General features: G+C 56.9%; 2 protein-coding genes across 2 annotated transcripts; one reads left to right on the forward strand and one right to left on the reverse strand.

Moving 5' to 3' along the window:
- Nucleotides 1–256: 256 nt before the first annotated feature.
- On the reverse strand, nucleotides 257–1,309 carry VOLCADRAFT_86768 (uncharacterized protein; the record flags this gene model as incomplete). Its single annotated transcript, XM_002946581.1, has 2 exons — nucleotides 257–748; nucleotides 1,277–1,309. 2 exons carry the CDS (start codon nucleotides 1,307–1,309, stop codon nucleotides 257–259), a joined length of 525 nt encoding a protein of 174 aa, XP_002946627.1.
- A 2,418-nt stretch (nucleotides 1,310–3,727) lies between these two features.
- On the forward strand, nucleotides 3,728–8,912 carry VOLCADRAFT_103042 (uncharacterized protein; the record flags this gene model as incomplete). Its single annotated transcript, XM_002946412.1, has 9 exons — nucleotides 3,728–3,737; nucleotides 4,136–4,278; nucleotides 4,570–4,656; nucleotides 5,075–5,230; nucleotides 5,644–5,952; nucleotides 6,191–6,370; nucleotides 6,614–6,739; nucleotides 7,253–7,464; nucleotides 8,014–8,912. 8 exons carry the CDS (start codon nucleotides 3,728–3,730, stop codon nucleotides 7,442–7,444), a joined length of 1,203 nt encoding a protein of 400 aa, XP_002946458.1. The 3' UTR covers nucleotides 7,445–7,464; nucleotides 8,014–8,912.
- Between the last annotated feature and the right edge of the window lie 2,787 nt (nucleotides 8,913–11,699).

Here is an 11,699-nt window from a genome sequence, read left to right on the forward strand (position 1 = left end):
CTTGCGCCATGAAGTTAGTGTCGCCCCCCGTGCTATCCATCCTCACAAAGCCGACCGCATGCTGTTGAAGCGCGGGTCGTGAAGGATATTCTCGACCTTATCGGTGATGTGCGTGTTAGGTGCATCCTAGTGGAGGACTTGTACTTGGCCATTGCCCCCTTCAACATTGCATCCTCCTTCTTCAAGGACCCCGACATACTCAGCTTCACAAAAAGACCCTCGTTGAGCTTAAGCCGGTGATGTTTGGTACTTTAAGCTAGTCCATGTATTCACAGATCGTCGGGAAGTGAGTGAAAGGCATGGCTTGGTACAGGACCATGTATGCGCCACAAAACAGAGCCAACAAGGGATTGTCGGCAACCTCGGTCATGGCCAGGTGCTTGTCAGTTTGCTGTTGCTGCTGATCCTGTGTGTACTGGTCTACAGCCGCTTTGTGGGAGTGGGAGGCCTCGTGCCGGGTGTAAGCTGAGCGATCCCAGTTCGTGCGGAAAATGGTGGCGTTACTCTCCTTATGCGTGTCGCAAAAAAAGCAGATGACCGTCGTCGAGCCCTGAAGTGCATAGGCCCAGCTCTTGAAATCACCACCACAAGCGTCAGTCAGCCAAACAATGTCCTCGTTGGGAATATGAGGCCGCTCAAACCCCGGGGGGACACCAACGGCATCGATCTTATTGGTGGACTTGGTGCGCTTCCGTTGCGGGTTGGCGGTGGCATTGGGGGTGGCGGGGGACAGGAGTGTTGCCGGCTGCTGTTCGGGAGCGGTGGTGTTGGGGGTGGCGGGCAGGAGAGGTGCTGGCTGCTGAGTGGGGACGGTGGCGGCGGTGTTGGCTTGAGTGTGCCTTTTCTTCTGTGGAGGAAGGGCCACGGTGCTGGCGTTTCTGGAAGTGGGAGTTGGTGGTGCTGGGAAAAGTAGACCTGGAGCTTCACCGGCGCTGCCCGATGGCCCAAGTATCGGCTCTTCCGCCTCAATTTATGTTGCTGGGGGCTCAGCAGTGGCTTTACGACCGGTCAGCATGCCGGCCAACGTGCGTTGTCGACCGCTGGAGATTTCTGCACGCGTTTCCTTCGTTCCCCGGCGAGATGCTGCCGACATGCCGAGGTCAGCAGTTAAAAGTATGCTGGAAATACAAACAATATGATGAAGATTATGTATAGGATAGGCCACATGGGACCAATATCTGGTATGCCAAAGTCCACAATTGACCAAGTCAAGTGCTGCGGCAGCTGCAAATCATCAGTACAGACGCTAGAAATGTAATAGTTTATCAGTGATAACCTTCAACGAGTTGTGTAGAGGTGGTCGTGACATTCTTTTACAAAGTCAAACACAGAGTTCGAGTCCAGCGCGCGGCCCTACGGGCCGCAATAGAGGCTTCAATCACGTCTTTTGGTCGAATTTTGGTCATTTGAGTCCCGTAGCGGGGGCCTTAAGCCGATTTTTGGCTGCGGGTACTGTGGTACGGACCCGCAGGACCCACCGGATTTGCCGACCTCTGGATTGAAGGATTCGCGCGATTATCAATACCAACCACATTTTGTCAGCTCTCACAAGAATCGTTAAAGGGATGTATTATTGCCGTGGGAGCTTAACCGTTTTTCCCTGTGACGTTGCAGATTTTGTGCTTTTGCAGTACCGCCACGGTACGGAATTATTGGCGTTGGACCGCGGTCCGTGGCGGCCGCCACGATTAGCGTCCAACGAATACGCCTGGGTCGCTTTGCAAACAGCTGATCTACGAAAGTAAGTTGCCAAAATGTACGGGGGTGTTTGGGGAGGTTGGAAGCTGTGCGGATTCGGGCCTTGAATACGTCGACACAAAAACTCAAATACGCAGGCCAGGAACCCGTCGGCAGCACATCATCGCCAGGCAGGGAAGGCTGCCCAAATGCAAGCCGTTTGCGCTCGGCCAGTCTTTTGCCCACCAGAGTTGCGCAATAAGGGTCTCAGAATCGCTATACGGTAACGAGGATGCAACTGCGTAGCCTGCGGCCCTGCACTTAGCTATGCACCAATCAGGTTATCGCGAAATTTTTCATCTACTACTCCATTCATATGTTTTACTTCTATTGTATTTTCTAAAAGGTTTTGCGAATCTGTATTATCATGGCAGAAGACACACTTTGCGCACTTTCATCTCCTACAGTAGTCCTTAACCTTAGCTGTGGCTCAGCCACCAAAATTTCTTGATGGAAAACAAATGGAATACAAGGCAACCAGCAAAATCTTTTCCGCCTGAAGCTTTGCGAGTTGAACATTTGTTGACTTTATAAATGGCAAAACAATGAACATTATATTGGCATGACAAACCTATTCCATCAGCGTTGGAGCAGCCTAGACAGCGTGGATGCGCCTGATGATATACGGCCGCTCGCGACTCGGCTGGGCGCTGCTTCCCCTCACACCACTTCCATATTGGCTCTCTAGCTGTGAACACGAGCTAATAACTGCGCAAACCAGAGCCTGGCGGCAGGCGGGCACTCTCCCCCCACACTATTCCCACCAAATCCACAGCGCAATCCAAGGCCGCCGTCCGCCGGCCTTGGGACCGCCCCTTGGCCGCACCCTGCAGGACAGAAAAGCGCCCCTGTCTCCCTTGATCTGCTCGTCCTCCTGTTCTCCATCCGCCACCCTCCTGCTTGCCGCCGCCTTTCCGTTCAGCTGGTCCTCCCCCTCCTCCTCCCCACAACCCACTCCTCAATCCCACTCCTCAAATCTTCAGTTAGCACTAAGCCCTTCACTCTGTGGGGGCGCCTGGGCTCTCCGTCTGGGCTGCCAAAGCGGTGGGTGGAGGTGCGGAGGCAACCAGATGAGGCGAGGTGCCTGGCTGCACGGATTGTGGATCAGGGGGTACATACATAATTAGATGGATAGATAGATGGACGGATAGATAGATAGATAGACGGATAGATAGATAGATGGATAGGTAGGTAGGTAGGTAGGTAGATAAATGGATAGATAGATATGTAGGCAAATGGATAGATGGGTAAATAGATAGATGGATAGAGTGGGCAGCCGTTGCGGGCGATGGTGGGCTGCTCAACGTTCAGCTCCATGGTCTGGATATGGCGGCCGTCATGGGGCTGTGGGTCCCCGGGGCGTGTGGCGCAGCGAGGGAGGAGTGGGAGTGCACTTCTTGGAGTGCCCTCCTCGTGCAGTGTCGTCCCCTCCGCGCCGTCGCGGTCCGCAACCTTTTTGTGCCCGTGTGCAGCCCGTGTGGGTTGGGCATAGGCTGCTGACCGCCCGTTTCTTCACACGCCCATGGCAAGCCTCCTTTTCCCACGCATGCGCCCCTCACCCCGCCCGTCCCCTATTCGGTTCAAATCCGATACAGCTACAGCCGCCTTCAGAGGATGCGACGGTGGCGCCACCTGCACTGCAAACCCCCTGATCGCAGTAGCAATAGCAATAGCAGTAGCAGTCAAAGGTACTCCAGCGGCGGCAGATAGCAGGGCGTGGCTCCCGCGACATCGTGGGCTGCACGACATGACCAGGAGCAGAAACAGCTGTAGCAGTCGCAGTAGCAATATCAGTAGCAGTAACAGTAGCATTCACTTGATCAGCCGCATGGGCGTCGGCAGAAGCAGTAACAATGGCAGTGGCGGCGTCAGGGGCTTCAGCAGTAGCAGCAGTAGCGGTAGGGGCAATAGCTGGGTGGAGGGATTGTTGTCTCCAGCGCTCGAGGCAAGGCTTAAACATCTCCATCATCGCTGCGGGCAGCTGGAAGCTATGCTGGCAGGTACGGTATTCTGCGGCGGCGGCCGTACGTTCGACACAGGTGGCTGAAGAGGGAAAAGGGAATGTGCCGGCTGGGACCCTGATTAGGTGCTAAGGGCCCCCGAGGGGGCTCAAAGCGGGTTGAGGGGCCCGCAGCGAGGTCTGTATTGGGGCATAGTCGTGTGACGTGCGTTCTACGCTGATGTGTCTGCAAGCACGGACAGTATGCACCAGGTGGAGAGCTGCATTGCGTAGCGGATGATGGCGGACTGCATTCACATAAAATCACGATGCAAGATGTAGGTACCAAAAAGCAAAGAAGCTTAACTAGGTGCGGATGTGCTGCTTTGCGTCGAGATGAGAGTGATTTGAAAAGCTGTTGGTTTGCGGGTTCTGGACGACAGATTGTTGGTCATGCAGGTTCGGCGGGTGACGTGGGTGCCGAGGGCGGCGGCGGCAGTGGTGGCGGTGGCGTTACAGCTCGGCGCGATGTCGGTCGGGAGTACTCCTTGCTGAAGCCCCTAGCAACAGCTTACGAACGCCTTTTGCGTGTACGGCGAGAGGTAGGTACAGCACGGCTGATGTATGCGGCTGATCTCACCACACACCACACGCCACGTGGTGCAGAAGGTTCTGGAAACGCCTCGCTGGCTGCTCCACCAGCCCACCAAATCCGCCCTCCTCCCTTCCCGCATGCTAATCCGCCCCCCAACCCCGGTTGGATCTTCCCGGGGGTTTACACTAGGCTCCGATCCTGTAACCAAGTAACCCGTTAGACACCATGCTTCACTTTTGCCCGGCCTATGCCGGTTGTTATCCGTTACCGTTACTTCGTTGTGCCGGGGTTGCTTCAGTTGGAGGACCTCGCAGCGCTTCTGAAAGATCCGGACTCCCGGGTACGAGCGATGGCGGAGGAGGAGGGCCGGGAGCTGCAGCAGCAGGTACGACGTGATGCGATGTGATGGGGGGGCCCAATGCAGGTTCAGCCGTGCAGACCGCCAGCCAGAAGAAGTGTGCGGCTGGTTCGTTTGCTGCACGTCCGCCCGCCTGCCGACCTGTCTTCCCGTCTTTCTAGCAGATGCAAAAAGCTTGTTGGAATCTGGCGCCACCATACACACACATGCACACACAAACATACATACACACACACACACGCACGCACGGCCTCGCCAGATGGCCAGTGGCCCCGGTCTGATGGCCGGAGGAACTTGGCCCCCGCCTCACCCCTTCCTACGGGCCACTTTCTCCGTGTCATCCCGTGCGAGTGGTGGTCCCGTGTCCCTCCTTTCTTTACCTCACGCGCCACCCCGTCAACTGGAAGCCCGCCTGGAATTAACCCCTGGAGGCCAACTCCTGCAGGCTGCCGGGTTGACTCGGCGGTTGCTGCTGGCTCTGGTGCCTCGTGACCCACGGGACGGTCGAGCTGCACTGCTGGAAATGCGCGCGGGCGCGGGTGGCCAGGAGGCGGCGCTGTTTTGCGGAGAGCTGCTGGAAATGTACCGCAAGTTCGCAATGGTACGTGTAGGTACGGCGCTGGGGGTTTATGCGCGTGAAGTGTTTGTCGATTGAGGCCACAAACGAAGGGGTGTCGCCGTCGGACCCGGTGATCACGTTCGTCGGCATGTGTGTGTGTGTGTGTGTGTATGCGTGGTGGCTTGGCAAGGCTGTGTCAGGAGCCAGAGATTGAGGGGCCAGGAGAAGATAGATCTGCGGGGCGATACCCTGCCGGTGTGTCCGGGGAACTGGACTCCGTGGTATCGCTCTCAGCTCTGCGTGGTAGGGTGACGACGCCATGTGCAGTTGTCCAGATGGGCGGCGGCGGTGTGGAATGGGGTTTTGCACCCCGGTGCCACTGTGCTCGTGCGTCTGTCTGTCCTTCCATCCCTCCTTCCGTCTGCCTGTCTGTCTGCCTGTCCTTCCGGCCGCAGTCCCGCGGGTGGTCCTGGCAGGTGGTGGAGCTGACGGCGAGTGAGGTACCTGGGGGAGTGAAGCACGTGGTGGCAGCAGTGGCGGACGGTAGAGGAGCAGGGAGGAGAGCAGGGGAAATTGGCGACGGAGGGGAAGGGTACGACGGCGGCGAGGGCAACGGCGACCAAGATGGAGACGCCATCGGCGTGTACGGCACCCTGCTGCCGGAGAGCGGGGTGCACCGGGTGCAGCGTGTGCCGGTGACGGAGGCGCAGGGCCGTGTGCACACCAGCACAGTAGCCGTTGTGGTTCTCCCGCAAGCTGACGAGGTGCGGGTACAATCGGTGAAGCGCCCAGCCTGGGTAGTGTAATGTAATGGCAACATAGTTGGGGCGAGGTTTGGGTGCTGTCCCTACAAGATTGTGTACGGCCTTCCAATGTACGTACAGCATCGTACCAGAGGCAGCTACCTGGTTGCGATTGAGGTTGCTTGTGAGCGTGCGATGCCTTGGCAGTACCCTCCCCCCCAACAGGCACTTCCACTCCGCCTGCAACCCACACGTGCAGGTGGATGTCAAGCTGCGCGATGAGGACCTCCGAATAGAGACCATGCGGGCCAGTGGGGCGGGAGGACAGCACGTCAACGTCACCGACAGCGCTGTACGCATCACCCACGTGCCGACTGGTCTGGTGGTCAGCTGCCAGAACGAGCGCTCGCAGCATTTGAACAGGGCGGCGGCGCTCAAGGTGGGGGAGCAGAGCGGGGTGATGGAGATAGCCCAGGGGGAAAGGTTGGGAGGAAATGACGGGGCTGGGGCAGCGGACTGGTCGGGCTTGGGGTACAGATGTGAGGGGCTGTGTGTGGCAGGTAGCCACACGGTAGCCACGAGCATTTAGAAAGGGGTGCATGCCAAATTCCGATTTGCGCCGCAGCTGAGGGACCGTGCTGGGATGTACCTGACGTTGTACCCCTTTCGTGCGTGCGTACAGATACTGCGTGCGCGGCTATACGACCTGGAGATGCAGAAGCGCGCGAAAGAGATGGACGAGCAGCGGTCGGCACTAGTGGCGTCCGCTGATCGCAGCGAGCGCATCCGAACGTACAATTTCCCGCAGGTACGGTTATGAAGTGTACGGCAACCTCCCACAATTACGCTGGTGTTCAGAATAGAGTTTCTGAACTTGACTGGACGAGCACCACCTTTGAACGTTTGTTGTTGTTGTTGTTACAGGGTGGTTAAGCTTCACCAGTGGCCTCCTTCCCGAGGCAATTCCCTTCTCTCCCCTGCTAGAGGGGCACACTAATCCATTCACCCCATCCGACTTCAGAGTGTACTCTTTGGGTTCGGCAACTCACCACCAGCATCCAACCAAATCTAGCGGATCAACGGCGCCTCAACTTAGTTCCTGGTCAGCTCGCAAGTTGATTTTATCACGTCCTACACCGTCCACAAGATGGGGGGCCACCTCCCATTTCAATACCCCTCAACCACCCGAGGGGTCGGCAGGAGGAACCCGGACACTCCTGAGAGCAGAAGTCAGGCCTTAGCCTCTGCCAGCCGCCTGCCTTGTTGGTTGTCCAAGACAGGCGGATGGTCCCCTGAATCATTTCCCCCCCTAAACTCCCAGGGCCGCGTCACGGACCACCGCACCCATCTGACCCTCCATGACCTGGATTCGGTGCTAGTGGGCGGGGAAGGGTTGCAGAGGTTGATGGGGGTACTGAGGGCTGCGAGGGAGGAGGAGGCGCTGAGGCGGCTGGGGGAGCAGGAGGAGGCAGCAGCAGCCGGGGCCGCAGCGGAGGGCAGGAAGAGGCGGTAGAAGATTAGGGGAGTGTTAAGGTGAGCGGGTGGATACAAGTGCTGCTTTGCGCATTAACTCCTAGTGGGTTAGTACTACCGTACTGTTGAAGAGCTGCAATGTGAAAAACATGAGTTGGAGAACGGGGTCATTGGCTTGCCGCCGTATGTCGTGCTGGATGTGTTTTGGCCCGTCCGTTTGGCCGTGATTTGTCGTGGCACCCCGATTTGGCGTGGGATTAGGCCTTGGGGAGCGTAGCAATGTTGTTGACACTTAAATGCTCCTAAGCTTAAGCTTATGCCATGAAGTCATTCTTGAGACGGGCGCCGAGAAAGTGAAAAGGCTCGGTTATCTATATCCGCCGGCATTCACATCAAATCACTCCAGCTTCATCCACTCTACCGTCTCGTCCCAAATGCCGGCCAACGTAGGTCGCATAATGATAATCCCGACGAAGGACGGACCACATAACCCCGGGCAGCCTCCCCTTTTTGCACATCCCCATGCATATCTCACAGGCACCAATTGGTGTACAGCAACACACCTCTCTAACCCTAATCTCTAACCCTCCTAATCCTTCTACTGCGCAGTCGTTATCATGCACGACATTGTTCACCTCACCAGAGCCGGGCAGGAGGAAGAGGGGGGTGAGCAGGAGGAATATTCTCCTGGCTTAGCTCGACGCCACCTTCCTGAGCTTCACAGGACTGCCCTCTGGGGCGTCCCGGCTCCTCCCTCAACGGAGCCGCGATGTTCGGAACGTGAAGGCGAAGAACTCCTTGCCGTCTGGAAGCTCTCCCAGTGTCCAATCCTTTTGATCGCGAATGAGCTCGTTGATCTCGGTGTGGTCGACATAAAATTGCGTGTCGATCTTGCAGTCATCAACGGTGCAGCCTTGTACATACGGAATGCAGCTGGCCGTGATGAGTCCTGCCGCGTGCTCCTTCACACCATCCATGTCACAGAACCGACCAGTTGCGCGCTCAAGGGCGCGCACCGCGTGTGGATGTGAAGTGACAAGCCCGCAGGCAAAGTCCTCCTTACTAGTCGCCCACGCCATTCGGCATAGCCGGCCAGCGATCCCGTGGCTTCGGTGTTTCAAGCTCACCACCAGCTGCGTAATCCAGCTCACGGTCCCATAATCACCGTATTTGAACGTCGTTACGAAGGCGTGGCCAACCAGCTCATCCCCAATTTGTGCTATAACCAAGCTGCATGTTTCTGGGTTAAACAAGCACTGCTCTCGCAACTTCTTTGACGATAAGCGGACCCGGGAACCGGGCTGCGGGCCGCCAATTCCCCAAACACCATAGTGCTCGGAGAACAGCTTCGCGCAGGCTACAAGTTGCTGCTCTGTTACTCTCTCGCCAGAAAAAACTGCGTAATCTGGCTTCCTGGGAGGTTCTATTGCTCGTTTGTCCATCTGGCTTCTGTTCATGTGTAAATTGACTATGGAGGTAGTGATGCGGATATGCTTGTGCAGTTTAGTATCCCAATTGGCAAAATGGCGCTACACTGAAAGTCGGCAACCTGTCTCGGGGGTGGTGAGCCCGCCCCTGGAGCGACCGCTGGTACCGCCGGCCATGTGCTACGTAAACTAGCTGCTGTCTTGGAGTTAAACTGTTCTATGGTAACGTTGCTGATAGCTCAGTCAAAGGTGCAAGGGCGCGACCACAGTTGCCGGCGAAATGCTAATGCAAGCGCCATAGACGAGGCACAAAGGATAGACAAGCCACAAAGCTTTACACATATATGTGTAAAGTCACATAAATCCGATAAACGATGGCCAGCTCGCTTGGACGCACGGTCCAGGAAATCTCAAGTTCCGAAGGCCTCCGCAAGCCTAATTTTCTCATGAAGATTGTATCGATAGGAAATGTTTCAAGCGACTGGGAAGTCCGGCGGTAGGGACCATCGGCTCCACCGACAAACCGGAATATCGGACGATAAACACACAAACAGGCTACACTGCGCAGCTATTCCCACACGACTTCATGTATAGATGCTACTGCACGGCTTCATGTATGGAAGCTGCTAAGTGTAGCGCCATTTATTCCGCTCAAAGAGAATGCCACCCAAAGGTTACGCGCATAAGAGCCTTAGTGCCTCTTCACCTATCTGGTAAATGTAAATATGCCTGAGGATAATAATGAATCACTTAGTTCGATAGAAACTAACGACTCCTGGCTTGGCGAAATCGTTTGGGGCGACATTCCCATAAGTGACAGCGGCAGCGACACCGAGAGCGACACTGACAGTTTATCTGGTGGCGAGACAGCGCCCAAGCTCATGTGCGCCGTATGGCTTCTCCCCCGTCAGAAACCATTCAATACCGTTTGTGTCGTTCTTGGCGAATGGCTCCGCGTCCCGCAGGGCCCGCGCCAGAATCCTTCCCCGCCACATCCGGATATGCCGGCGTTCATGGAGTTCCCGCGGCCGCGGTAGCCTGAACGGCAGGCGCAGCGGCGGCGGGGCCTAGCAACGCATCAGCAGCGGCAGCGACGGCGACGGCGGTGGGGCTGGGAGGTGCGGTAGCTTCAACGGCAGGCGCGGCGGCAGCGGGGCCTAGCAACACAGCAGCAGCAGCAGCAGCAGCGATGGTGGTGGGGCTGGGAGGTGCGGTAGCCTGGATGGCAGGCGTGGCGGCGGCCGCAAGCGGGCGCCTGAGACGGAGGAGGAGGACACGGTGACAGGCACGCAGCGCCGGCCGGGTCGGTCGGCGGCAGGGTGGCGGGTGGTGGGCCTGCCCCCCCTGCCGCCGTGTGCACGCACTCAGCCGGCGGTGGCGGGATCGGCGCGGCGACGTCGGGCATGGCAGCGGTGGGCCTGACCGAGGCCGCCATGTTGCTGGATGATGCTGATTATTACTGTGTGATTGTGGAGTTGCGTTAGGACTTTAGCTCCCTTGCCCGTATGCAGGAACCCGTAAGGTTTGCTTTTGTTTGCCGACTGGGCTTTAACGCAACCAAGTTGTGATGGTTTCTTTGCGAGGTGCGGTTGACGATCTAGGGCCACTGTAGGCTCGCGCAGCCCACTAGGGTGCGAGGTACTTTGGGTGATGCAGGCAGACTTGACTCAGTTTGAACGATGCGCCATGATTTTCTTCATTTCAGTTGATGAAAACATCCTATCTTAAGCCCTGAGTTCCTTTCTAGGCTTTGCACTGGGCCCTTGGGTGGCACTTGAATGACACTGACAACTGCGGTCGCACCTTGTGTCCTCAGCTCAGGTTACATCAACATTATCATAGAAAGACTCATAAGCTGGCCGGCGGCACCAACGGCCACTCCTGGGCGGCCTCACCTTGACCGGGGAACCCCCGGCCATCTTTCAAAAAGTCGTGCGCAAGTCGTACGTGTCTTGCGGTTTTATGCTCGGCTTGAACTGTTGTGTAAGTGATAAGTGATTTGAAAAGTTAATCCTTGCATAGCACGTCAGCCTCAGGCAAAAGTGGAAGCTACGGTTGTGTAACGGTGAGACGCCGCATCTTTGTTTTCCGCATGGCGCAGCTGCCGCTTCCAGCCGCAGCCTCTGGGGGCCACTTCCCCGAAACCTCTACTCACTCCGGCCAGACTCCAGAGCACATGCCGAATGCGATACTGACAAAGCTGTCAAAAATGAAATACAGAATCGAAGCTTGTGAAGCAACGCCGCTTCCTAGTGCGCCCGTGTGAAACAGGACCGGAAAGCGGGCGTGGTTGTGCAAGAAAACCTGCCACGGACCTCTCACCCACACCCGCACCGCCTCCACCTTCATGAGCGGCTAGCAATCGGGACCCGCACACAGTCCCACACTGACTCCCTACGCCTAGCTTCCCCCTCATGGCATTTACTTCTTAAGCGACACCAGCAGCTGTCCCGCCTCGTTCTTCGAGGATTTGCACAGTGACACAGTGAGGCCTTTGAGACCCGCACGCAGCTCCGGAGTGGTGGTGCGCTTGGCGAAGTAGCGGGTGAAGTCCTGCACGAGGCGCAGTTGGGGGCGACCAGGACGGGAAATGCACTCGCGTAATGCGCACGCACACACACACGATACACATGACACACAGGTGCAGACATGTGTGCACACGCTTCTCCCCGAAGGAACATGCCCTTCAAAACGCTATGGGCCATTCAGCCAATACTCGTCCATAATACCCGTTATGCTCGAGTGATACCTACTGACTTAGGTGACGTTCCTTTTTAACAGATACACACCTGTTGGTGGTCAGCTTGCCAAGTGGTTAGGGGATTCCTCTGTGTTCCTCACCGCCACCCAGTTCGCACAGCACTTGCA

This window comes from Volvox carteri, assembly GCF_000143455.1.
Source record: "Volvox carteri f. nagariensis unplaced genomic scaffold VOLCAscaffold_3, whole genome shotgun sequence".
In the NCBI taxonomy this organism is placed as follows: Eukaryota; Viridiplantae; Chlorophyta; class Chlorophyceae; order Chlamydomonadales; family Volvocaceae; genus Volvox; species Volvox carteri.